Source organism: Lynx canadensis, chromosome E1, assembly GCF_007474595.2.
Source record: "Lynx canadensis isolate LIC74 chromosome E1, mLynCan4.pri.v2, whole genome shotgun sequence".
NCBI classification, from domain to species: domain Eukaryota; kingdom Metazoa; phylum Chordata; class Mammalia; order Carnivora; family Felidae; genus Lynx; species Lynx canadensis.
Genome location: NC_044316.2, coordinates 55,660,676 through 55,686,917, shown reverse-complemented (window position 1 = coordinate 55,686,917; position 26,242 = coordinate 55,660,676). Strand labels below are relative to the sequence as shown.

Below are 26,242 nucleotides of genomic sequence, written 5' to 3'. Positions count from 1 at the left end.
ACTCTATTCCTTCTGCCAGGAATTCAGAAATGGGTTTGTGATGCAATTCTGCCAAGTTGGGGAAAGTTTTCTTGTTTTGAAAAACAGCAGCCTCTCTTCTGGCTTTGGGACACCGCGAAGATGTGATGCTCGAGGCTGTGGCAGCCATCTTGCATCCGTGAGGCTTGCTGCAAAGCAAGAGGCCAAAATCTGACCAGGCAGAGTGAAACCAAAAACGTAGAGTCTGCGATGATGAACTGCTGAAATCCCAGTCCTGAAGCCCCCTACCTTCAGACCTTTTGTTCTGATTCAGAGTCACATACTTTTACATTTTACTGAGTTTCTGAATGCGAGAGGCATCTTACAAACAATGGCATGTTAGTTTCAGTGACACGCAGAATGTGCGATTTAAAAAAAAAATGTCCTGGGGCGCCTGGGTGGCGCAGTCGGTTAAGCGTCCGACTTCAGCCAGGTCACGATCTCGCGGTCCGTGAGTTCGAGCCCCGCGTCGGGCTCTGGGCTGATGGCTCAGAGCCTGGAGCCTGTTTCCGATTCTGTGTCTCCCTCTCTCTCTGCCCCTCCCCCGTTCATGCTCTGTCTCTCTCTGTCCCAAAAAATAAATAAATGTTGAAAAAAAAAAAAAAGAAAAAAAAAAGAAAAAAAAAATGTCCTTACTGTTTCGGCCATCTTCAGTTTGGTGTTCTGTTAGAGTCAAAACCATCCTAAATTATCTGATCGACATGTCCCAAATCTTTTTTTTTCTTTTTTTTTTAATTATAACTCTCCAAAAGAACGAGTCAGGGCAAAATAAAAGGAGGGGCACCTGGATGGCTCAGTCAGTTAAACGTGTGACTTCAGCTCGGGTCATGATCTCACAGTTCACCAGTTTGAGCCTTGCATCGGGCTCTGTGCTGACAGCTCAGAGCCTGGAGGCTGCTTCGGATTCTGTGTCTCCCTTTCTCTCTGCCCCTCCCCTGCTCAGGCTCTCTGTCTCTCAAAAATAAATAAAACGTTAAAAAAAAACAAACAATAAAGTGTACCCTATTTATGGAGAAGAGGCGACCTTGGCATTGCAGTGGGTTCTTTCCTGTGTTTGCCAACAGCAGGCATTTCACTTGTCTGCTTTGAAGAGCTGTTGCCTCTCATAAAATTATTGCTTAATGGGTTCTTAAAAAATAAGGGCGTATGTGAAGAATGTGTAATGTCCTGTTGACCTCTTCTGCTCTTTTCAGGACACGTCTCTCCATTCCCAGAAACCCTGCCTTCTCACGACTATTGCCCAGCCTTTGCTTATACTGTTTGTTCCCTTTGCCTTGAAATTTCCTTCCCTTCATCCTCTTCTCTGCTGAGCAAATTCCAACTCCTATGTCAATACCCCCTCCGCAAAGTCTCACCTGAGAAGCTGCAACGGTCCCGAGCTCTTTCCTCGGTGTTCTGTCGCAGGCTGGTTTAGCACATGCTCTGCACCCAGACAGGCTTGGAGTCGAGCCCCAGCCCTGCTGCTTCTAACTGAGTATCCCTGGGCAAATGACCTCCCCCTCTGTCTCAGCCTCTTTTCTTTTTATTATTTTTTTTTCATTTTTATTTTTTAATGTTTATTTTTTTATTTTTTTAAATTTTTTTAATGTTTATTTATTTTTGAGACAGAGAGAGACAGAGCATAAACGGGGGAGGGGCAGAGAGAGAGAGAGAGACACAGAATCGGAAGTAGGCTCCAGGCTCTAAGCCATCAGCCCAGAGCCCGACACGGGGCTCGAACTCACGGACTGCGAGATCGTGACCTGAGCTGAAGTCAGACGCTCAACCGACTGAGCCACCCAGGCGCCCCTTTTAATGTTTATTTATTATTTTTTTTTCAACGTTTATTTATTTTTGGGACAGAAAGAGACAGAGCATGAACAGGGGAGGGGCAGAGAGAGAGGGAGACACAGAATCGGAAACAGGCTCCAGGCTCTGAGCCATCAGCCCAGAGCCCGACGCGGGGCTCGAACTCCCGGACCGCGAGATTGTGACCTGGCTGAAGTCGGACGCTTAACCGACTGCGCCACCCAGGCGCCCCTTAATGTTTATTTTTGAGAGAGTGAGAGAGACAGAGTGCGAGCAGGGGAGGGGCAGAAAGAGAGGGAAACACAGAATCCGAAGCAGGCTCCAGGCTCTGAGCTGTCAGCACAGAGCCCGACGCGGGGCTCGAACTCACGAACCGTGAGATCATGACCTGAGCCGAAGTCGTACGCTTCACCGACTGAGCCCCCCCCAGGTGCCTCTCAGCCTCTTTTCTTATCTGGAATTTTAGAACAGTACATGCAAAACGCTTCCACGGGCCTGGCACAAGGGAGCACTTTAAATAAACAACTCTTGTGGCGTCTGGGTGGCTCAGTCGGTTAAGCGTCCAATTTTTGATGGTTCATGAGATCGAGCCCCACACCGAGTTCTGTAGTGATGGCTTCGAGCCTGCTTGGGATTCTCTCTCCCTCTCTGCCCCTCCCCTGCTTGCTCACGTGCGCACTCTCTCTCAAAATAAATAAAAATAAACTTGAAAAAGAAAGAACTCTTGTTATTTGAGCATACTTCTTATGATGCTCACTGTCTTGTGATTATTTGTTTCCCCCAGCCTGTGAACCAGACAAGGATCAGGTCTTCATTGATTTTTTTTTTTTTTAACTCTTTAAGTCATCTTTATTGAGGTGTAATTTACATACAATCAAATGCATCCATTTAAAATGTACGATCGATAGTCTAGTAAGTGATACACCCGCGTAACCGCCACCCCGGTGATGATTTAGAACCCTGTCATCGCCCTGAAGAGCACCTCTGGTTTTATTTCACAGTCTCCAGATCCAGCCCTGGCCCCAGGCAACCACTGATCTGCTTTCTGTCGCTGCAGATTAGTTCTGCCTGTTCTAGAATCTCCTATAAACGGATTCATACAGGAGGGTGTTCTTTTGTGCCTGGCTCCTCGCGGTGCCCCGGGTTGTGGCCCACAGAGTGGTTCGTTGCCTTTTTATCGCTGACCAGAATTCCGTACAGCACTCGTTTATTCATTCACCTGTTGATGGATATTTGGGTTGTTTCCACTTTGGAGCCGTTATTAATAACACTGCTGTGAACACCTCTGTACAAACCTTGGTGTGGCCCTGTGTTTTCATTGCTCTGGGATAACTTGCTAGGAAACAGCCAAACTGGTTTCCCAGCAGTGTCTTCCAGGGTAACAGCTGCTCCGTACCTTCACCAACGCCTGTTATGGTCTGTCTTCTTACGCATTCATGTGAGCGTGCACTAGTATCTCAATGTGGTTTTCATTTGCATGTTTTTTTTTTTTTAATTTTTTTTTTTTCAACGTTTTTATTTATTTTTGGGACAGGGAGAGACAGAGCATGAACGGGGGAGGGGCAGAGAGAGAGGGAGACACAGAATCGGAAACAGGCTCCAGGCTCCGAGCCATCAGCCCAGAGCCTGACGCGGGGCTCGAACTCACGGACCGCGAGATCGTGACCTGGCTGAAGTCGGACGCTTAACCGACTGCGCCACCCAGGCGCCCCGATTTGCATGTTTTTTAATTTGCATTTAATCTCCTTGATGATTCACACTACTGTGTATCTTTTTTTATGCGTTTATTGGCCGTATGTATACCTTCTTGTGAAGGGTCTATCAAAACCCTCCCCCTTTCACTGGGCTGTCTTCTTATCGAATTGTAAAACTTCTTTGTATATTTTGGATACAGGTCCTTTCTCAGATTTCTGCTTGGCAAATAGCGTCTTTCCAAGAATTCGATCAAGTCCAATCTTTCCGTGTTCCTGTGACGGTTAGTGCTTTCTGTATTCTCTCCAGAGGGCTTTTTTTTCCCTCCATCGGATCACCTTCCCCGTGTCTGTTTGGGGATCCCACCGACGTGTGCATATCCTTAGGAACGCCACGCTCTCCTGAGCTCTGATCTCGTCTCCTCACCCGGACAAGACCACCGCGGTCCGCTTGGTTTCCCCTCCCCCTGCCACAGGCAGGGAACAGGCAGATGCTGAGACAGTCCTGGGGTCACCAGCCTGTGTGCTGCCTGTTGTCAAGCGTCTGTTTCTTCTGCTTGGCCCAATTTCCTGAGTGTCTGTGGCAGGAATTCTTCATTTCTGCATCCACAGTGCCTGGCACACAGGCGCTCCATAAACGTTTGCCGAGTGGGCGGATCACTGCCAGCATCTCCAAAGACAGTCCATTACAGTCTCTTTTGATCGGGACAGTCTGGAGGGCCCCCAGAGGTCAAGTGGCCCATCGCCTTCATTTTACCAGACGGTTCTTTCTCTGAGGGTGGTCATGAGTCCTTTACGCCCTGGCACCAGCCCACTTGGGTTCGACTCAACACATGCCTAGTAAATGGGGAGACTGAGGTCCGCAGAAGGAAAGGTCATGTGACCAGGCAGTGGCTGAGCGGGCGCGACTGGGCTCCCTCGGCCAGGATCTTTCTGTCGTCCTCCCGGGCAGGTCGGGCACTGTCCCCCTTCATCGCTGGCACCTACCACAAGGTGTGTAATGTTGCAGGCTCCCGGTACGTGCTTGTTAAATAGATGGCCAAGGAACACGTTAAATAACTTCTTTTAATGCATCGTTCAGCCGGCTTCTGCATACGGCAATAAACGCGTGTGGGCGCGCACATGCGCTCACGCAGACACACGCCTGGCCATTCCTATCCAGGTTCAGAGGTCATAGTCGGTCAGTAAATCCTTTTTGTTTTCATTTTCTCAGCCACCCTCTAATCTTAAGCCCCACTAGGGGGCATATGTACCGCACAGAGAGGGTCTGCAGTCCTTAGGTACAAGGACTTGTTTCCAGCTTAAGTCCCCGGGGTCCCACTCCACGACGCCTCCTCCCTGAAGCCCCGCACCCTCCCCCTGTAAAAACAAACAAGGCCTTCCTTCTCAGCCTCCTCCCTCTCCGGCTGGGCCCGCAGCCACCTTCCTCTCCCACCCCCAGGGCTCTGCCCCCGCCCCACCCCCAGGGGTTGAAGGCAACAACAGAGCTTGAGTGATGACCTCAATGTCTGTCATCCCTGTGAGCAGCCACGGCTTCCTCCCTGCAGGGGGTGACAGATCCCCCAGGATCTAGCCTTTGGGTGGGGGTGGGGTGGGGTGGGGCAGAGCCTGGTTCAGCCTAGAATGATGCATCAGGAGTAGCCCTGGTAATCCCATCCCCCTCCCCCCCATCCACCTGCAATGGCATCCCTGGGGTGGGGCCACAGCTATCATTCCCGGTGCCCTGGTTGTCCTCAAGCCCAGACTCAGTCCTCCGCCCCCCAACACCTTCACGGGCTTTGGCATCACATCGCCCGGGCAGGCATCCTGGCTTCACTACTAGCTGTGAGTGACCTTGAGCAAGCTCTGTGAACTTCACTTTCCTTATTGGGTAAATGATAACAACGGTTCCCGCCTCATCAATGAGACAATGCATATAAATAAAGCACCCGGCACACTGCCTAGCACATAATAAGTGTTTGAGACACAGTAACGTTATTAATAATATTATTAGTATCATCATATTACCGTAAACCTTGGCCATTTTCCTTCTTTTCGGGCTCGCAAAGAAGCATTAACTTCCCACTGTCGCAAGGCCTTGGGCTTCTTCCTAACAGTGAGGTCCTATAGAGGGTCCCTGGGAACCGCCAGGACCCTGCTCTCGCGCCTGGGGCCTGCCTCGGATCGGGAGCCACGCCCACCTAGTCTTGGGCCAGGGCCCCTTGGGCGCCCTGGCCCAGGACCACCCTGCCCGCATCCGCACAACCGCACGTTTGGGATGGGCGAGGTACTCCCCGTGGTCACATCCGCGCCCTAAGGTGACACGGGACAGCGGCGGCTGCTATGTCTGCTTCCCTTGCTCCCCCCCCCGCCCCCCCCCCCACCTCGTTAGCTCTCTGGTCATGTTCCAGTCTCCGGGAGAGACTGGCAACAACCCTGAGTCTCAGCCACAGAAGCAGCAGACAACAGCACCTTCCTGCTCCCAGCTGCTGCCCTCGGCCACCCTGCAGCTCAGAGCAGTCTTTTCCCTGTCACTCAGGCTCCAACCAGCAGAGAGATTAGCATACAGACAGAGGACTGAGAAGCATCAGGGCAATCACCTCCTGTCTTCTCTGGGAACAGAGATGCATCCGGAAAGTGGAACCAGTTGGAGGGGCGGTGTCCAGGCCAGGACTCCCACTGGAGGCTGGGACGGGGTTCTAGGCCCCCAGAGACAACAGTGATGCTCCCTCGTACGGCCTGACTGGGTGCTGGGAGCTGGGTCTTACCAGGTGCCCCTGTGCTGTGCTCTTTTTCAAATATATGTATGTTTTTTTCAAATATATGTATATTTTAATGTTTATGTGTTTTTGAGAGAGAGACAGAGCATGAGCGGGGGAGGGGCAGAGAGAGAGGGAGACAGAGAATCCGAGGCAGCTCCAGGCTCCGAGCTGTCCGCACAGAGCCCGATGTGGGGCTCGAACCCACGGACCGCACCGTGAGATCATGACCTGAGTCAAAGTTGGCCGCTCAACCGACTCAGCCACTCGGGCACCCCTCCTCTGACTTTTTCAGAATTACCCATCGCCCCACTGCTGTGATTGCAGAGAGACGGGCAGGAAGGGCCACGGAGTGAGGAAGGCGGTGAAGGACTAGCTATTCGGAACCTACTGTGGTTGCGACCTTGCCTGTTCAGTAGGCGACAGGTCACAAACGCTGTCACCCCGGCTCAGATACACTGAACGCCGACTGTGTGTGCTAAGCACGCTCTCCGCGTTATCTAATTTAACCCTTACAACAATAGCTTCCCTGTTACCTTCCTCGTGTGAGAAACCCCAGGGGGGGCTGTTCAGGAACCCACCCGAGGCCACAGAGGCGGGAAGTGATGGGGGGAGGCGAGATTCAAACCCGGCTCTCTGACTCCAGACTCCCCGCTCTTAGATCCCGCATTGTTATTTCATGGTGGCCAGCGCCCTGGACCAGGGGTGCCTCGGCTCTGTCTCTCTGGTCGCCCTTAATCCCCTCCTTCCTACTATGGTCAGTCTACCGAGCCCCCCCCCCCAAGTGCTTCCCTGTCCCCATTCCCAAGCAGCAGCTCTTTCCAAGGAAACGGGGTGGGGAGAAGGACTCGGCCTTTTGGGGACATCTCGGGTCCACCCCTGCAGCGGGAGGGAGATAGTGGGCTGAGGAAGGAGCGCCTCAGGCCCGGGCAGCCTTCTGTAGAGACGCTCTCGGCTGAGGGTGGCAACTTCCTGCAGCAGGAACGCAAATGTGCTGGTTGTGCACAGCGCCCAGGGGTGGGAGAGGCCCCGGGAATAAGAGGCGAGCGTGGGCTGGGTGTGTGGGGAAGGTGTAAACACAATCTGCTCCCACCAGAGCCAGCCTGCTCCGTACGGGAGAGCACCCCCCCCCCACCCAGCCCACACAGCGCCCCAGCTGCCAGGGTCCCCCGGCAGCAGCCGCCGAGGCCGGGTGAGAACACATTCCCCACCCCCAGCACCCCTTCCCCTGGCTTTCCCTCCCCTCTCCTGGGACAGAAGCCTGCAGGGGCCCCCATCCCCTGAGCAGGTTCCTAGAAGAGTGCTGCGAAGGGGTGTCGCTTCGTGGATGTGTGTCTGGGCCGCGAGCCAGCCCCTGTCCAGCCAGGGTGACCTTGGCCTGACAATTCCTCAGACTAGTGGAAGGAGACAGGGCAATTTGGAAGTGGCAGGGAGCAGAGGCGAGGCTGCAGTGACAGGAACGTGGCGAGCGAGCAGAGCACAGGACGAGCTCAAAGGTAGGATCGGGGAGCGCAGGCTGGGTCCCCGGAGCAGTGCCCCCCCCCCCCCGCCCCCGCCACCGTGGCCCTCAGCCTGACAGTCCTGTCACCGGGGAAGGTGAAGCCTCGCAGGAGAAAGACAGGCTGACGGGAGCTGAGACAGGTGGTCACGAACTCCTGGGCCCGTGTCAGGTGGGCGGTGGGGCTCCTTTCCCTGGTGTGACCCTTCCCCTGACTCCGCCCTGCCCTACTTCTAGAGGCTTCCACTGCCAGGTTCCCCGCCTTACCAGCGGCCCCTCCCCCCTGGTTTCAGCGTGGGTCCCCTCTGCCTGCATCATCTCCCCTCTCCTTCCCTCAGAGGTGGAGTCAGGGCCGCAGAGGGACGGCTGTCTAGAGAATTCCCCAGCTGCTGCCTCCAGAAGGCAGGGCCCAGGGGCCCGGCCAGGCTGAGACTTCCCTGGTGGGCAGTGGGGGCTGGATGGGGGGGAGGGGGCACGTGTGGGCGGGCGCAGGGGTGGGGGGGTGGCTTTGGAAGATGGATGGCTTCCAGACAGTCGGGAGCAGTTGCCTGCGGGGTCTGCGCCTGGATCTCAGGGAGAAGAAGCGGAAATTTGCTTTTATCTCTGCTCGGGATCGGGCAGGACTGCGAAGAGAGAAATGGGAAGAGCAGCTAGGGGCAAAGGAGGCCGCCGGCACTGAGCAGTCAGCAGACTGACACAAACGAGGGTCACGCTCTCCCCCCTTCCCACTAGCCACTGGCCCTTTGGAACACGCGCACGCGTGCACACACGCGCATAGAAACCCACACTCGGGGGACAAGCTGAGGGATGCCTGCTCGCAGCTGCAGGCAGACATGTCACAGATCCAACTGGCATTTCTTCCTGATAATCTCAGCCGAGCAGCGAGTGACAGGGGGTGAGCTCTAGGGACCGGGGAGAGGCAAGTGCCACAGGGAAGTGAGCGCCCCCGCGGCAAACTGAGATCACACGGCCTGGGACCACAAGCTTGGGGGGGCTGCCCGAGAACCCCTTCTCTCCCAGAGTGGCTGCCTGGGTCCTGGGGGGTAAGAGCGTGGGCTTAAAGCCTCCATCTGAGGCTGTGGGAGGGGGGTGTCCCCCAGTTGGGTGTCCCCCCCACCTGGCTAGATGACCCTGGACAAATTCATTCACCTGTGTTTCCTCGTTGCCAAAATGTGGATAATAACATGCCCGGTCTCCTCAGGTCATTGCAAGGATTAAATTCGTGAACGTGGGGCACCTGGGTGGTTCAGTGGTTAAGCGGCCGACTTCAGCTCGGGTCATGATCTCGCGGTTCACGGGTTCAAGCCCCGCGTCGAGCTCTGTGCTGACAGCCTGGAGCCTGCCTTGGATTCTGTGTCTCCTTCTCTCTTTGCCCCTCCCCCGCTCATACTCTGTCTCTCTCTCTCTCTCCCTCTCAAAAATAAATACACGTTAAAAAAAATTTTTTTTTTAATTTGTGAGAAACCCTTCCATAGTGCACATGAGCCATGAGCAACCCCTCGGTCCTGGGGCTCCTCATTCCCGACCTATGCCTCCCCGAGCCTGGGCTGCTGGGGTTGCCCCAGAGTTGATCCAGCAGACCCCAGCAAGTCCCTCTCTGGACCTCAGAGGAAGGGAGCCCATCTCAGAGCAATAAACATCTCTGCCCCTCCTGCCTGCCCCAGCCAGGCCTTGCCTCGGGAGCCCCACGACCAGGGCCTGGGGCGAAGAGAGGACAGGCAGGTCCACGGGCAGAAAGGGAGGGGTCTACATTCTCCATTGCTGCTTTTTCCCATTCTCCTTCTTGCTGCTGCTTCCAAAGCACCCTTTGTGGGGAAGGGGGCAAACCAGGACTTGAACTGAAACAGAAGACCAGGCCAGATGAGCACTTCCTCCCATGCCAAGGCAAGAGCTTGTGTCAATGCAGAATGGATATTCCAGAACACCACCTCTCCCTTACAAGTCCTCTGGCACTACCCTCAGGCCCCCAGCATGACCACCACCTCATCCCCAAGCCTAGAAAATGCTGTCAGGGTCACACGTCATTCCCTGAAAACTAACCCTTGCCCCGTGGCCTGGACCACAACGGGCTCAAGGTAGGAGTGGATGGGAGCCCACCCCCCTTATTCTCAACCTCCATCGATGACCACAGAGCTGAAGGTGGCCTGCTCTGCTCCCACATGGCCAGGCCTTGCAGAATCTTCCTTCCTTGTCCCCAGCCCAGCCTTCTACCCTCCAGGGCTCACAGCCCTGCCCTACCCACCTCTGCCAGCTGATCGCAGTCCTCGGGCCGAGCTCTGCCTGAAGAGATGAGGACTTACTTCAGAGGCTCTTTCTCCCTAAACAGAAAAGCACAGTAGTCAGAAGATTGAAGGGGATGGCCTTCCCGTGTTTCTGGACTTCCTCTTCCTCCCAGCCCATGCTTAGCGATTCACCCCACTACCAAGGGGGTAGGAGTGGCCAGGAAAGCAGCTGGAATTGGAGAGCAGAAATTTCAACCCATGTGCCGCCCAGGCCAGACCTTCAGAGCAGTCACTATAAGCAGGAGGGGTTAGATGTTGGGCCGATTTTTCCAATGAACTGAGTCCTGAGGAGTTAACAGGCAACTACTCCCTTCCAGCCAGACCAGACTGGGCCAGGCCAGGCCAGATGGTCCAGATTTGGCTCTGTTTCTCCTGACAGGGGGTCCAGGCCCATTTGCTGCAAGGGACATAGACCTGCCTGAATTCAGGGACCTGTCAATCCCCATCAGCCCCAAATCAGATGGATGACCTTGAGCGAGCAATTTACACGCCACGTCCCTCAGTTTCCTCCACATTAACGGAGAGACAGAAACACCTGTCTTGGGGCGCCTGGGTGGCTCAGTAGGTTAAGTATCCAACTCTTGATTTTGGCTCAGGTCATGTTCTCACGATTCGTGGTTCAGGTCCCGCTTCGGGCTCTGCGCTGACAGCGCGGACCTGACCTGCTTGGGATTCTCTCTCTCTCCCTCTCTTTCTGCCCCTCCCCGGCTTGTGTGTGCTCTCTCTCTCTCTCAAAATAAATTAATAAATTAATGAAAGAAAGAAAGAAAGAAAGAAAGAAAGAAAGAAAGAAAGAAAAGACAAGACAAGACTTGTCTTGCCAACCCTCTGGGACTGTTGAAATTTCCAAGCGCGTTAATACACGAGAGACCTCTGGGGAAGAAAAAAAGCACCAATCAAGTGTCACGTAACAAGAGAACAGCCAGCATTTATTAAGCAGCCGTGCCAAGTGCTTTACGATTATCTTAATTTCAACCTCACAAACCCCTTCACACCGTTCTCTTACTAATCCCAGTTTATATGCCACTAAAAAGATCACGTAACTTTCCCGGAGTCTCTCAGTCAGCATGAGTGGAGTCAGGACTTGAACTCTGTGCACCTGCAGACCCAAACTCAACAGGGAGGACCAGTCACGTGAGAGCCTCCTCTGTGTGAGGCCCGGTGTCCGTCATTTTGCAGCCGTCCTCCCGTTTCACCGGTACGAGTACTTGGGCGCTATCGTGACCATCTCAGCTAGCCTAGATGTCAAGGAAGGGCATCACAGGAATGCCTGCTTCCGGCACGTGCCCAGAGCTTTCCCAGGGGGCCTGCTGACATTCAGAGCCTGGGGGAGTCCCAGCACCAAGGAGGAATTAGGGGCCACGCATGGAGAGAGACTCATGTTCTCATGGCTCGCCAGTCCCTGCGTGTCTAAGGGGTGCTGCAGGCAGGTCCCACACCCGGAAAGAGACACGGGGGCGCATCAGCAGGCAGGCACGCTGACCGGCACAGCCACCTGAGCCCTGTGGGGAGACTCCTTCCTGCCAAGGGCCCTGGAGCCCAAGCACATCATGCTCTTTGTTTCACTAGGGGTGAGAGGCGGCTAGCCGACCTTTTGCAGGAAAGAATGTCACTTCACACAGGACTCCCACACTAGCCGGAGGTCCCCAGGCACAAAAGAACGTGCAAAACAGTATGTTATTAATAAAGATTTGTTGCTTTTTCAGTGTTGTTGGTTTGTTTTTTTGTTTTTTTATTTTTTGATGGGCGTAGGAGCCCCTGTCATCAAAGGACACTGGTCACCCAGGGAAGGAAAAACCCAGAAGTTCCCAAAATTTCACCCCTTGTAAAGGCCACATGGTTTCAGCCCAGGGAAGAGTTAACTTTCTGGCCACTGGAGACAGCGTCCTGCCCGCAGGGGCTGCCCAGCCAATGGCACTCAGTGCCGATGATGTCATGCTGTTCCTGCGCCTTCTATTGGGGACCGGACAGCGAATCCCGCTAGAGGTTCAGGCAGAGGAGTCGCTGAGGCTGAGCGGGGGCAGCAGGAGAGGGGGAAGGGAAAGCGAGCAAAGCAACGCAGGGCTGCCTCTGCCCCATCCCCGTCTCCAGTCCCCCTGCGCCTGCCGCTAGAAGGGACCCTGGGGACCAGCCCACACTCGGACAAACAGGCAGAGCAGCTGTGGTCCAGAGGAGAGGCTGGGGGCTCCCAAGGCCAACTGGAGAAAACAGACGTTGAGTCTGCCCACCAGGCACACGGGGAACAGGGTGGCTGGGGCGAGGGGCCAGCATACAGCGTGCGCGCACACACTCGTGGTCCTCCCCAGGCTCGGACAGGGGCAGGGAGAGCGGCAGCTTCTTTAGACGCACCCTCCCTCCTCCACCCCACGTTCTCTGCTGCCTTACCTGCCTGAGGACTGGAGGTCTGTGTCCACGTTGCTGCCCACGACCGCCCCATCGAGTCCGCTGGGCTCTCTGTGGGTGGGAGAAACAGGCGGGAAGGGCTGTGGGCAGTGCCCAGACCCAGACCCCCTCTCTCCCGCGGGACCCAGCCACGCTGGGCTGTGGCACTGGGGGCTTCGGCCAGAGTCTCTGAAGGGCCGCAAACTCCCCCCTGCTCTGAGGGGAAGCCCCTCAGGGACTCCCGGCAAACCCCCCTCCCAGCCTCCCTGGAGGTCCAGGCAGCCTCTGCCCGCCCTTGGCTGGGCTCTCGCCCCACCCAGTGGATTCTCCCCACCACCACCCGAGCGCATGGCCCAGTCGGTCTCTCACGGTTGGACCCGGTTGGCGAATCGGCGGCGCCAGAGCATGGCCAAGGTGCTGAGCAGGAAGAGGGTGGTACACATGGCTCAGCCGCCCCATCCCCTCCCAGACGGGGTCTGCAGAAGAAGGCCGAAACGGCCCCGCCGGCTCCCACAAGCACTGCTGGGTCTGTCCCGAGGTTCCTGCTGGTGATGGATTAGAAGGCTCAAGCTGATTAGTGGGGTCAGCAGACCCGACCTTGTGCAGACTGATTAACCTCGCTGGGCCCAGGCTGTCCCCGACCGTGGCAGGGTAAATTCACCTGTCTGTTCGGGATGTGGATGGGATGTAGATGTGACTAGGGCCTGGGTCTGGCCCTCAAGCGGCTTCTCGTCTAGACACATGCACCGGCAGGTGAGGTAAATGACCACAATAGAGTGACTTGGGTGAATGAAGGCATCTGCAGGGGGTTGTAAGCGGCAGGGAAAGCTTCAAAGGGGAGCCGGGGGCATCTGAATTTGCAGGTGCTCGAGGAAGGTTGGGCCCCCAGAGGGAAGACTGCCAGCGCTGCAGACCTGAAAGCACAAAGCATATTCCAGCAACCGGAAGTTGATGGGCAGTGGAACCATGATGTCACGCGGAGGCTTCAGGAGGGGAGGAAGGGAGGAGAATGTTAGATGATGAAGCCAGGAAGACAAGGGAGGCCAGAGAGTGAAGAAGGGCCGGCTACGTGACTCGGTTGTCCCCTCTGGACAATCCTCTCCAGATGTCACTGATGACATACCCTCTTCCGTAAAGACCGAGTTCAAGTGGGCACTCCTGAGATAGGTAGTCGCATCCGGTTAAAAATTACATACCATAGTTCTGTGCAAACACACTCCTGCCCCGTAAACACAGATAAAACTTGTAAAGGATGAGATAAAACCAAACAGAAAGATGATTTCTCCTCCTTCCTTTCCACGTCCCAGTGGAAACTCTTGGGCCGCCACTTGGAAGGGCATGGCACTGCTCTGGGTGTCCGATCAGAGGGGTTCAGTGAGGTGGCCCAGTGCGGTGTGCTCAGTATTGGCCCAGGCAGCATGTGGAGCAGACATGCTCTGAACATCCCCTCTCCTCCATCCCTCACCAAGTCCTCCAGAAGAAGGCACTAGATCTTCCTTCCCTCAACTGGGATGGAGCCAGTGTCAGGAGGTCTCCTGCCCAGGATGCCAGGGAGGGACCTCAACCCTGAGCTCCAGGGAGGGCCCAAGCTGGGGCTGCACGTGGGCTCTCTACTTCCAAACGTGATTTCTTTTTTTTTTTTTTTTTTTTTAGTTTTTAATGTTTATTTTTGAGAGAAAGAGAAACAGACAGACAGACAGTGAGAGAGCTGGGAAGGGGCAGAGAGAGAGAGGGAGACACAGAATCCGAAGCAGGCTCCAGGCCCTGAGCTGTCTGCACAGAGCCCGACATGGGGCTGGAACTCACGAACAGCGAGATTGTGACCTGAGCCAAAGTCAGCCACCCAGGTGCCCCCAAGATTTTTTTTAACACATTTTTTAAATGCTTATTTATTTTTAAGAGACAGAGAGAGAGAGACAGAGTGCAAGTGAGGGAGGGGCAGAGAAACAGGGAGACACAGAATCTGAAGCAGGCTCCAGGCTCTGAGCTGTCAGCACAGAGCCCGACGCAGGGCTCGAACCCATGGACTGAGAGATCACGACCTGAGCTGAAGTCGGCCGCTCAACCAACTGAGCCATCCCGGTGCCCCATGATTTTTAAGATACATTACCCAAAGCCTAGGGGATACATTGCCCCATTACATTCCCATTAAGATACATTACCCAAAGCCAAGGTCTTCTGATACTTGCACTGGGACACAAAGTCTTGAGAAGGGCAGAGTCTCCAGGCGCTAGGGGAAGAGGCATCAGGCTTGGTCTGGGAGTCAGAGGGGGGACCTGGCTGTCCCAGGTCCAACAGTTGCCTGTAGGGTGGGGACCCTTTGGCTATCTGAGGCCCAGCCCCCACCTCTGGTCCAGTGGCGCTCACACCTCTCTGAGCAGGGCCGGCAGGACAAGAATTTGTCCCCTCCACTCCCAGAACCCCTTCCTAATCAGAGCGTCGGTAGCTGAGATGTCTCCAGCGGCCTGGGCCTCCCCAAGATATCTTGACACCTTTCTCTCAGGACCTCTTTGCCCAGCCGGCTGCCTCTTCTTCGGACTTTCCTCCACCAGGGCCGGAATTCTGGGCAGCGCGTGTGGTTTTTTGTGTTTTGGGTTTTTTTTTGTTTTGCCTGCCCGTGTCATTAATAAGCCACCCGGGGACTTTTTTCCGACGCCTTGGACGCCTTGTGCACGTACCGAGGGGGAGGGGGTGCTGGCCGGAAGGAAAGGGGGCCGCAGGCCTCTGGCGCTGAAGTTGGACAGCTGGCCCCCATCCCCGCGGCGGTGGATTCCAATAAGGGATTGGAGCAGGGAGGCGACCCCAGTCCTAAACCCTCCAGGCCCGGGGGTCCGCAGCTCTGGGGGTGGCGCCGACGCCCCCAGCGGCTGGCTCGGGGGAGGCCGGGAGTGAGCGTGGGCTCAGCTGGGATCCCGGCGCGGCCGGAGGGGCTGCGTCCGCCCCCTCGGGCGGGAGGGCGGGCGGCCACGCCGCAAATGCCTGGGAGTGTTTGACTTTGTGTCAGTTCCCCGCCGCGTGAAGGGTGCACACACGCACACGGCCCGACACCGCCCGCAGCGTGAGCGGGGACACCGTGCCCACCCCCCCGCCCACCCCCGTCGACCCGCCCCCCGCACCAGCCTGGGGCGCACTCCTGTGCGGCCCGCGCAGCCCGGCGCCGCGTGACCGCCCCCTCCCCCCGAGGCCCCCCAGCGCTCCCACCACACCTACGCCCCAGCCCCGCCCGGCGGTCAAGGTCCGCGGTGGCCCGGCGGGCGCCAGCCGCGTCGCCCCCACCCCGCCCAGCCTTCACCTTGCCGGAATTGGCTCACCGACGCGGGGTTGGGGGTTTGGAGCGGCTTTATTTTTTTTAACATTTTTCCAGCAGACCACATCCCCGCCCCCCGCTCGCGGTCCCCCGCCCCCCGCACATATACCCTGCACACACACACACACACACACACACACACACACACACACCCGGCGCGCACAGACAGACACGCTCCCTCCCTCCGGCGCGCTCTACCCCTCGCTCGCCAGCCCGCCCGCCGCGCACGCAGCCGGCCCCGGCTCCCCGCGCCCGGCGCCCCGCGCCCCGCCGCCGCCGAGCGAAGCCGGGCTGGGCTTGGAGCTGCTCATGGAGAAAGTGCCGGGCGAGATGGAGATTGAGCGCAGGGAGCGGAGCGAGGAGCTGTCCGAGGCGGAGAGGAAGGCGGTGCAGGCTACGTGGGCCCGGCTCTATGCCAACTGCGAGGACGTGGGGGTGGCCATCCTGGTGAGGTAGGTGTCACTCCGGCCCCGGCCGAGCCCGCGTCCGGGGGAGGGCGGGCGGCAGCGGCTCCAGGCAGGGGCGGGTTCGGCCCCGGGTCCGAGCTCCTGAGCTCCTCCGGCGCCACCTCTCCGGCTGAAATTGGGGCCGGGCCTGCCCGGGTGCAGGCAGCGTGGGGCTTCCCCGGGGTGGGCGAAGCCCTGGCTGAGCCCGTCCTGGCTCTGGGCGAGGGGCTAGGAACTAAGAGGCAGACACAGAAGGAGGACGCCTCTGTCCCCCTCCTCTCCCGGGGCCTCAGAACTCCTGGCCGTGCCTTCCTCACCAGCGACCCCAGCCACCCAGCCCAGCTGTCACAGGCACACGTTTCACCCACCCTTCGTCGGGGGCTCCCCATTTTAGAGGCAGGAACACTGAGGCTCAGCCTAGAAGGCGGGCAAAGAGGAGCAGACCCCTCTCTCCAGCGCAGCCCCTTTCTGTGTTCAAAACCTCTTGGAAGGACAGAGCCAAGGGCCAGAGAATAGAGGTCAGAAGGAGTAGGTCACAGGGGGGTCCAGTTTTCCCAGCTGGCCCCTTCCTGCCCCTAGGGGCTGGGAGGGCAGGGAGCTCCCAGGTGAGGCACAGGTGAGTGGAGAAGCAAGCAGTCCCTAGGGTACAGTCCCTGCTGAGCTTGGTGGAGGGAAAGGAAGAAGCTTCAGGAGTCAAGGCTCCACCCTGAAACCACCACTTGGGGAGGAAAGGCCATGTGTCTCGGGCTCAGAGGTTATCCAGGTACCACATGCCCCTGAAGTGACACTTATGTACACATCTCCAGGCCCCGTAGACACATACCGTTCCTCTATAGTTAATGTCCCCAACCCCCACAAGCTAGTGACTGACTATAGGTGCAGATTGATGCTCTCTTCCCACACGCGCTGGTCCCCGGGGCGGGGGGGGGGGGGACCCGCAACTCACCCTCAACCCCCCATCAGCAGCAGAGGGAAGCTGCCGGATCTCCAGCAGAGTAGGGCAGTCTTACTATTTGGAGCTAGGGTGAACCCTTGCTTGTGAAAAGGAGAGTTGAAATGCATGCCCGTCTCCCAGTCCTGGCCCGGCTTTGGCTCCTGCGCCTCCCCGACGCTCTCTCCCTTCTGCCTCCCCCAGGCCTGGGACCTGCCCAACTCCATATTGATATGCCCTGATTCCAACTTGGAAACAGATTTTGGAGAAAAAAGAACAAGAAGCACTCTTGAGTGGCCTCTTCTTTGGGGGAGGATTCTAGAGGAAGGGATATGGGGATGTGGGCAGCTCCGAGGCCCAGAAACGCAGGGGGGATGGCGGGGAGACCAAGAGGGGGTTTCAGATCCCGAAGCCCTCAGACACTCTGAGGCGCCGACCTGCACGTGGGAGCACCCACACAAGCACACTGTGGGTCGTGGAGTCACAGACGCGCCAGACTGCATCCCTGGAGGGTGGCTCTTAGCCATGTATGCTGGCACACGCCAGCCCACCAGGCCTCAGGATGCACCCGGTGAGCACATGGGTCACCCGGAAGAAAGGAGGTGGAGTCCACGGGACCCTGGAGATTTTCCGTCCAGATACCTTGCCCTTTGCCAGGGAGGACGTGGAGGGGACGTGTCCAAGATCCAGCTCCTGGGGTACCGCCCAACTTCCCCAGGAATGGGGGGGGGGGGATGCAGAAGAGGGAACTGACCACTAAGGCCAGGGCTGTTTCTGGAGAGGCTGATGTCTTGGCAAGATTTCCTTTCTCTCTGTGCCCCTGCAGTTCCCCATTCCCGACTCTTAGGGAGGCTGGGTTTGGGCTGGGGGAGGGGGGCATTTACCAATGTACTCAGTGCTCAGTGAGAGGCCCACAATTAATCTGAGAAGGCCCGAGATAGCAGTTAGGTCTCGCCTGCCGGTCAGCCCAGGCCACACTTCACCTGACCCCACCTCTGTGCTGACTGGAGCCCAGCTCCTCCCTGCCAGCCTCCCTCCTCCAAGCCACACCAGCCTTCCTCTCCTGGGTCTCTTCCTGCTCTCGGCCCCCTGACCTGCCAGTTGGGGGAGGGCTGGGTTAAAGGGGCTATAAGGGATAAGCTTCTCAGGTGTCCCAAAGGCCCCTCCCCAGTTTGTCACGCCCCCCTCTCCAACTTTACTCACATCCACAGGGACAGGCCCCAGTGAGAGCCTGAGAAACTGGTCTGACCCATCACTCTCAGGTCCTCCCTCCCCACTGGGCTAAGGCCAGCCGCACCCCCACGCTCTCCCCCCTCCCCCTGCCCCAGGAGTGAGCAGCCACGAAGCAGTGGAGTGGCTGGCGGTGGCCGGTGGCCGTGGAGAAGCAGTCTTGGAGTCTGAGCCAGACCCCGCACCTGCAGTGCGACCGCCCAAGCTCTAGAAAGTCTCCCCTCCCGGCTCTAGAAAGCCTCTCCTCCCGGTTGTAACTCTGCCGCCTTCCCCCTCGCACTCAGACGAGCCTATTTCAGGCTCTACTGGAAACCCAGATGCCTCTGGGAGCTGAGAAACTCCCCAAGGCTGACTGGGAGGGTCGAGAGTACACGTGGAAGGGTGGAGGGGCCGGGGAGAGAAGCCCGGATGAAGGAACAGAGCACACAACCCCTAGACTCCCCTGGTCCGGCACAGCCGCTCCCTGGGACTGTCACTTCTCAGGGGCCACAACCTGGCCCTGGGTGTTGAGGCAGGAGCCCCATTGGGTTCCAGGCCACCATCTCCCTGGCACAGCCGCCTCCCCGAAGGCAGGATGGGGAAGCCGTCGAGGCAGGGACCGTCTGGGCTCCTTCCTAGCCCTGCTACCCACTTTGCTGGGCAATCTTGGGCACAGATTCCTAAAACAGAATGTGGTGATAAAGGCAGTGGCAACCTCAGGAGCGTTTTGCAGGATTAATGAGACAATCTAGTAAGTGCTCAGTGAGTATTCCCTGCTGTTTCCTCCTCAGTGAAATGGATACAATGCCTGCTTGGTCGAGGCAATTAAATGAAATAACAGGCTGGGACGTTTTGCATATCGTTACACGCGCCGGGCGAACAGCGATCATTATTTTTATTGCGATGTGAAACGCCCGAAGTCTAAGATACTCATTTAAGTCCAGATTGGGCTGTTTACATTTGTCCTTCATTACAGGGCCTCTCCAGAAAAATCCAGTGTATTTCCAGCCTCATTGCCTCATTTGGCCCCCACCAGAATATCTGTGAAGTATCGAGCCAGAGGATCTCCTCTCGCGCGTTTGCGGACAGGAGGTTGTGAAGTAGTTTGCCCAAGGTCACCCTGGGTCTCCACATGGACTGTGTCCCCGTCACACCCCCCCCCCCCCCCCCGCCAGCAGCCGCTTTGTTGCCGGGAGGGATGGCCTGGGCCAGATGCCTTACTTTCTGCATCTGTTCTGGGCTCTTTGGCCAAAGGGCTGATTTGGCAAATTATCGGCTTTCTCTGATCGCAAAGGGGGGAGATACCCCAGGGGTGTGAAACAACCTGACAAAACAGGCCCAAGACATTCCATCCCGTCGTTGTGGGAAGGTCCGATGGAGCCTGGGTGTGACCTCCCACCACAGTCAGCTCTCCAGTGTCATCCTGCAGGCCACAGGGCCCTGGGCCCTGAGGTGATGGGTCAGAGGGTGTGTGAGAGCCAGGCTCTGCCGTTGGGTTGTGGGACCCAATCCAACAGGCAGAAAGGAAAGAGTCCATAAAAGGTGTCAGGGAACCCCTAATGGCCTTGAGGGGAAAGCAGTAGCCCCCGGGCACAGCCTGGGCACTCTGGGAAGGCAAGTCTGACCAGAGGAAGAGTAAGGAAGACATTCCACTGTGTGGACAGAAAGGCTGGCACGCTCAAGGAATGTTTTACCCGCAGTACGTGGGCTGCAGGAAGATGGCTGGAGTTGGGACGGTTTAATCCCAAATTAAAGGACTGGAATCCCGGATTAAGGACGTTGACTCTGGCCGGTAGACAATGGGGAGCCGGTGAATGTTTTTGAGCAGGAGAGTGACCTAATGAAAGTGATGTTTGACCTAATGAAGTGTATTAGACAATTTCAGATAAGCTGGGGAGGGGAGGAGAGAGCTAGAAAGACCTGGGGCCTGCCCCCAAGACGTGCGCAGGCTTGTCGGAGAGTTGTGAAGTCATTACAGAACCACGCGAGGTGGGTAAGGTGAGTCAATAGCTTTAATTAAATCACCCAATCGATATGTTCTGCAGGCCGAGGAGGGAAGCAGGTAGTGAAGAGGGAACAGACGCAGCTGGCGGGAGGACTGGGTCTCATTGCTTCTCTCCATTGACCGGGTGACCTAAGTCACTTGGGCTGTACTTTGTTCACAGAGAAAGCCCTACCTTTATCGTGATAAAGGCTGGCATTTACTGTGCTGAGGGCTCCCCACGCGGTCTCTCCGTGCAGCCTCATAACAAGCTAGGAACAACGATGCCCATCGCACGGATGAGGAAACTGAGACCCAGAAAAGTGAAGTCACTTGCCCCGGGTCGCACTGGCCCGAGATCCCAGAACTAGAGCTCCTAGTGTCTCTGCTGTGACTGGAGCAGGCGTCGAAGGGCGCGTAGGGTCTAGAAAGGAGGCCAGAGCAAGGAAGGCAGAGGCCTGAGAGACAGAGCCGACGGTCTGTGCAAGTCTGGCCGACAGAAATGGCCAGGACCTGGGTGGGGGGCTGCATGTAAGCCTGCTCGGCCAGACGGAGGGCCTGTGTCCGAGAGACAGCACCCGTGGTGGCGAAACAATGACTGGTCCTGCCTCTCCTACCCCGCACCCCCTGTATCCTGGCCACCTCGGGGCGGGGCCGGGCTGCCCCTCCTTCAGCGATCACCCACCTCCTGCCAGGTTCTTCGTGAACTTCCCGTCCGCCAAGCAGTACTTCAGCCAGTTCAAGCACATGACCGAGCCCCTGGAAATGGAGCGGAGCCCCCAGCTGCGGAAACACGCCTGCCGGGTCATGGGGGCCCTCAACACTGTCGTGGAGAACCTACATGACCCCGAGAAGGTATCCTCTGTGCTCGCCCTTGTGGGCAAAGCCCACGCCCTCAAGCATAAGGTGGAGCCCGTGTACTTCAAGGTACGTGGCTGGGTGGGTGCGGCCACTCTAACCACCCGCCTTGCTTTGCTCTGGGAACGCTCGGGGAGGGGGCAGCAGAGGTGACCACTGGGCAGCCCAGCTTCTTCCCCTGGGGTGGCTGTGACAGCGAGGGGCAGCAGGATTGGAGGGCAGCCGGGGCTGGGTCTCGAAGGTGTCTGGTCCCCAAAGCTGCCAGGCTGCTGTGTCGGGAGTAATAACCTCGGCCAGACGCTGGGTAGAAGGGGTGCTGCGGGCCCTGGGAAGCTTCGGGGAGCAAGACGCCCAGGCATCTATTTCCCGCTCCTCCCTCTGCCCCCAGATCCTCTCCGGGGTAATTCTGGAAGTGATCGCCGAGGAATTTGCCAATGACTTCCCACCAGAGACGCAGAGAGCCTGGGCCAAGCTGCGTGGCCTCATCTACAGCCATGTGACTGCTGCCTACAAGGAAGTGGGCTGGGTACAGCAGGTCCCCAACGCCACCACGTGAGGAGGGGTGAGGGTGGGCCGGGCAGCCTCCCTGCTGTGTCCTCCCCTGCCCCCTGACCTCCCATCTCTCCTGGGGCACTGGAGCTGACTGCTGGGGCGGGAACCCTTCCGGGAGGCTGGGTCTGGGGTCTGGCACCCTTAAGAACAGGCACGATGGGAAAGGCACGGGCCGGCTTGAGCCCAGGGCGCCTGCTCGAGGCTACTCAGAGCAGTGAGCCTCGGACAAGTCCTCCTCCAGGAGAGCCATCCCGCTGCCTAGAACCAGAGAGCACCCAGAGGGCCCAACACCAAGGCGGCCCAAGGCAGAGAGGGAGGGTCTAGCAGCAGCTAGAGGTTCCTAGCAGGAAGGCTGGCTCATCGAGCCCAGAGGCAGCCCAGGCCAGCTCCTGCAACTTCCTCCCTAGGTACCAACCACGTGGGGGCTGTTTTTCATCTAAGGCTGACCAGTGCTCCCCGCTGCCTCTGCCTCAACAGGGCTGGAGCCAGAGAATCACAAGGACGTGTGCACACACGTGCACGTGCCCAGGCCCACGAGGGGCCTGCGTGGGTATCACCACCACGCACACCATGGGGCGGGGGGTGGGGGGCGTGTTTACTTCTAGGCTGGCCCTGGAGGCCGGGTTCCCAGTTCTGGGGATGGGCTCGAGGAGGGTGGCCAGCCTCAGTGACTCCAGCCGAGTCAGAGGACGAGGGGAGGGCTGGCTCCTAGACATGGTGGCTGGGAACACTCCGGCCTGCCTGGGCCCCCAAGGGGCAAGGCGGCTCTGGGAGCTCCACGGAGGGGCGGAGGAGGCAGAGCTCGAGTAGGGAAGAGGGAGAGGAGCGTGGGCGGGAATGGGAAGCAGGGGTCAGCCAGCAGCTCAGGACACGCGTTGTAGAGAAACATTCCCAGCAGTTTCCCATAGAAAAGGCGCGTCTCCTCCCCAGGCTCCAAGCTGGCCCACGGAACCTCCTAGACCTCCTGCTCGCAGGCCTCCGGGCCCAGCTCTGGGGGAGGTCCCTGGAGGGCAACCTTGGGAGGCCAGGCCTCCTGACTTCCCTGCCGCTGACCACACTGGCCCCAGCGTGCTCTTGCTCCCTTCCCCCCACATCGGCACCACCCGGGGAGGGAGGGGAGCTCGGGGAGCTCGGGAACTTCTGGCTACAGCCAGGCAGCAACTCCAGATGTGCACAGCTGGGCCCTGGGGATCTGCCCCAGATCCCCAGGGTGGACGGGAAGCAGGCAAGAGACCTCTACCTGCCAGAGGGGGTGCTGGCAGAGCCTAGAGAGCTGCCGGAAGCAGACAGAGGGGCCGGGGAGGGTCAGTTGGGGGGAAGGGGGTTGCCCTCCCACGCCTCTCCCCAGCCTGGCTTCTTCGCTGCTGCCGGAGATGAGTTTGTTTACAGCCAGGAGACAAGACTTCCTGCTTCTAGAGAAAAGGGCTTTTTTTGACAGGGGCCTAGAGGGACCGGAGGGGGAGAAGGAGAGAGAGCTGGCCAGTGCACGCCCCAGTGAATCAGAAACACATGGACAGCGTTTCCCGACACGAAGCCCTGTCCCCTCCCCTCTCTTGCCCCAGCTGGACCCCTGGGACTTCCATCTCGCCAAACCCCAAACACGAAGAAACCAGCAGAATCTCAGTCTGCCCATTTCTGCTCCTCGCAGAGTGAGCCGCGAAGGGCCACAGGGGCCCCGCCCCCATCTAGACTTGGGCATCTCGAATTTAGGTCACTCCCCACCCCCAGCCCCGCCAGACATGAAGGGGATTGTCCCCTCGTCCCTTTGCACACTCTCCCCCCCCCCACCCGGGTCTCCTGAGGGCGGGGGTGTGGGCCCCAAGAAGGCATGTCTCCCTGGGCCCGGGGCCTACACACCCAACCTACTGCTAAGGTTCAAATGCGTTGAGACAGTGGGAGGCAGTTACACAGCAGGGTCTTGGCAGGGTTTCCATCCAGTTTCTCTCATCAGGGAAGCGGTGGTGGGCCAGCACAGGGGCTTTACGGGCAGAGAATGCCTTTGTGTGGCAGGAAGGGTACCCAGCCGGGTCAACCAGAGTGAAGGCACGGGTCTCAGACTTCATAGAAAAAGAGCTGATGTCGGAAGGGTTCTTTGCAGCGTGTGAAACACGTTCACACGGTTGATGTTACTTCAGATGTGATTCGCATGGTGGAGAGAAAGATCTGGGGGCCGGGGGCGGGTGGGGGCGGGACCTGACTTGTCTGAGACCACACAGCAGGTTCCTAGCAGAACTGGGGTCTAGTGGGTTGTCTCCAAGCTGCAGTGTGATGGGTCTCTTGGAAGATACTGTCCTGCCTTGCCATCCCCTGATCCCTCCCCGCTGCCCCCCTCCCGGCGTCCCATGGTCCCACTCCATGCCCCTCCCCCCATAACCTCTCACTTCATCTGCTATCTCATCCACAGCCCTCCGGCCACGCTGCCCTCCTCGGGGCCATAGGACCCCCCCTCTCTCCTCCCCCCTCCCAGGCAGCACCCTGAGCCGAAGGCCGAGTTCTGAAGACCCTCCTTGGGTGCCAAGGAAGCTGGAAGAATCCCTGACTCGTCTTCCCAGAAAGAGGCAGCCTCTGCTGTGGCCACGGTCCCCACCGGAGCCGCCAGGAGGTGGCGCTGGCTGCCTGGATGCTGACCCCAGCTCAGTGGCCTGTGGGGATGGGGTACCCTTCCTCCTCGAAGAGTTGGGCCCACCCTTCTTAGCTTTTCTACTCTCTGTCAGAGACCCAGCTGAGCAGCTGGCAGGAGTCCGGGGCAGGTCCGAGTCTCTCCGGGAATAAACCAGCCCCGTTTCTGTCTGCCCGGCCAGCATGCAGGTCCCGTGTCACCTATCTAGAGCATCACGCACACACATCTACCATATATACAGATATATTCTATATACGATCTATATATAAAATATATATATATATATATATACATACATATCTATACTGTGTATCTGGGGGGCCCAGAGGCACTTGGGGAGCTTGGGTTCTGCCCATCTGCGTGTGGGGCAGGGAGGTGTCCTTGTCATGCTTCTGGGCAGAGGACAGAGTGTTGTGGCAGAGATGGGGGTCCCGTGTCGGAGAGAATCTAGGCCTGTGGGCACGGTTGGGGTGACCCGAGGGCCTGGGTGGGCAGGGTTGGGGTGACCCAGCTTTGCCAGCCAAGTCCAGCCCATTCTCTGACCAGCTCCCCACATTCCTGCTTTCCACTTCTAGGTTAAAAAGATTTGGCTTCCCCCCTGCCCCCCCCCCCAAAAGGAGGTGGCTTCCTGACTTGCTCTAGCCCATATGGGCAAGGGCCAGCAGAGGGGCCAGCGTGTGGGACAGGATGCCTGCCCTGGGGGAGGGGCCGTGGTAAAGAAGCCTCGAATGCCAGCCCCATCTGCCTTTGCTGCTTAGGATCCCAGCAGAAGCAGGGGCTCTATGCTACTGTCAGAGATGACAGGCCAGATGTCCCCATCCCGGGGCTCTGCGGGCCTCGGGCCTTCCCTCCCCACCTCCCCCCACCCTGGCTGCTGACTGGCAGTTGGTCCTGCCCACCCATCTGGGTCAGAGATGCGGGGGACGCCCCCCCATGTGTGTCCCTTGGTCGTGTACCGTCCTCAAGGGTGTCTGGCTGCTGTGTGGCTGCTGTGCCTGTGTCCCCTCCCGTCCCTCCTCCTGCAGCCATGCGTCAACCGCCTGCCCTTTTGTAGTTTCTGATGTTTGTAACCAGTCCCAGCCGTGTCATTAAACAGACTCGCTCTTCCCGCGTCTGTGCTGCTCATTCTGTCTTTTCCTGCCAGCTGTCCCTGGCCTCTGCCTCCCCTCCTCAGTTCAGGGCTCAGGGCTTTTCTTGGGAGCCACCCAAGGGCCCGCTCTCCTGTACCTCAGCCTAGGCTGGCCGGGGCTCCTCTGAGTTGGGGCTCACCACGGGAGTGGACGCCCCAACCTGTTTCATCAGGAGCACAGAGCTGGAGACTGGAAGCTGGGCTTTGGGGCTTGTGTCGGGGGCGGGGGTGGTGGGGGAGCCAGCAAGGGTGTTTGTGCTTGTTTTAATTTTTTTGTAACGTTTGTCTATTTTCGAGAGACAGAGTGTGAGCGGGGGAGGGGCAGAGAGACAGGGAGACGGAATCCGAAGCAGGCTCCAGGCTCCGAGCTGTCAGCACGGAGCCCGACGCGGGGCTCAAACCCACGAGCCGCGGTGTCATGACCTGAGCCGAAGTCGGATGCTCAACTGACGGGGCCACCCAGGTGCCCCTGTGCTTGTTTTCAAACGTCAAGGGGCTTTTAATCTTTGGTTCTGGAACTCTCCTCCCTAAGGAGGATAGAATGAGTGAGGGAGGAATCGGGGAGAGACTTTCAGGAAGAAGGGCCCCTGCTGGTCTCACGGGCCAGTGAGAGCGCCAAGGATCCATCGGGCCCCCACTTGTCAGACCCGAGCACCCAGCATCCCACACGGGGAGAGCAAAGTGTTCTCCAGTTCCCTGCGGAAGGCCAACCCTCCGGAGTTTGAGAAAGGAAGTCTGTTAGTACCAACCTGACACCCCTAGCCCTTTCCCTGCGCTCTCCACACCCACCCCTCCCCGAGCTTTGTATCCTG

At 58.0% G+C, this 26,242-nt stretch overlaps 2 protein-coding genes and 1 long non-coding RNA gene across 4 annotated transcripts; 2 read left to right on the top strand and 1 right to left on the bottom strand.

Moving 5' to 3' along the window:
- Positions 1 to 7,610: 7,610 nt before the first annotated feature.
- LOC115501097 lies at positions 7,611 to 9,011 on the top strand. Its single transcript, XR_003964722.1, has 3 exons — positions 7,611 to 7,731; positions 8,466 to 8,628; positions 8,935 to 9,011. It is a non-coding gene; the product is annotated as an uncharacterized LOC115501097 (long non-coding RNA).
- A 1,018-nt stretch (positions 9,012 to 10,029) lies between these two features.
- On the bottom strand, positions 10,030 to 12,840 carry PRCD (photoreceptor disc component). Its single transcript, XM_030295982.2, has 3 exons — positions 12,767 to 12,840; positions 12,401 to 12,469; positions 10,030 to 10,051 (listed from the first exon to the last, which is right to left on the bottom strand). Exons 1-3 carry the CDS (start codon positions 12,838 to 12,840, stop codon positions 10,030 to 10,032), a joined length of 165 nt encoding a protein of 54 aa, XP_030151842.1.
- A 3,155-nt stretch (positions 12,841 to 15,995) lies between these two features.
- Positions 15,996 to 25,407, top strand: CYGB (cytoglobin). Of its 2 annotated transcripts, none has more exons than XM_030296736.1 (4): positions 15,996 to 16,156; positions 20,967 to 21,198; positions 21,518 to 21,681; positions 24,086 to 25,407. In XM_030296736.1, exons 1-4 carry the CDS (start codon positions 16,014 to 16,016, stop codon positions 24,117 to 24,119), a joined length of 573 nt encoding a protein of 190 aa, XP_030152596.1. In that variant the 5' UTR covers positions 15,996 to 16,013; the 3' UTR covers positions 24,120 to 25,407. The 2 variants fall into 2 exon arrangements, with proteins under 2 accessions (XP_030152596.1, XP_030152597.1); XM_030296737.1 differs by having other exon boundaries at positions 21,518 to 21,691.
- The last annotated feature ends 835 nt before the right edge of the window (positions 25,408 to 26,242 follow it).

Coding starts and splice junctions, on each gene's coding strand:
- PRCD (XM_030295982.2), bottom strand. CDS start 12,840: ATGTGTACCACCCTCTTCCTGCTCAGCACCTTGGCCATGCTCTGGCGC. Junction 12,470..12,766: donor TTCGCCAACCGGGTCCAACC/GTGAGAGACCGA, acceptor TCCCACCCACAG/AGAGCCCAGCGGACTCGATG. Junction 10,052..12,400: donor GACCTCCAGTCCTCAGGCAG/GTAAGGCAGCAG, acceptor TTTTCTGTTTAG/GGAGAAAGAGCCTCTGAAGT.
- CYGB (XM_030296736.1), top strand. CDS start 16,014: ATGGAGAAAGTGCCGGGCGAGATGGAGATTGAGCGCAGGGAGCGGAGC. Junction 16,157..20,966: donor GGGGTGGCCATCCTGGTGAG/GTAGGTGTCACT, acceptor ACCTCCTGCCAG/GTTCTTCGTGAACTTCCCGT. Junction 21,682..24,085: donor CAGGTCCCCAACGCCACCAC/GTGAGGAGGGGT, acceptor TCTCATCCACAG/CCCTCCGGCCACGCTGCCCT.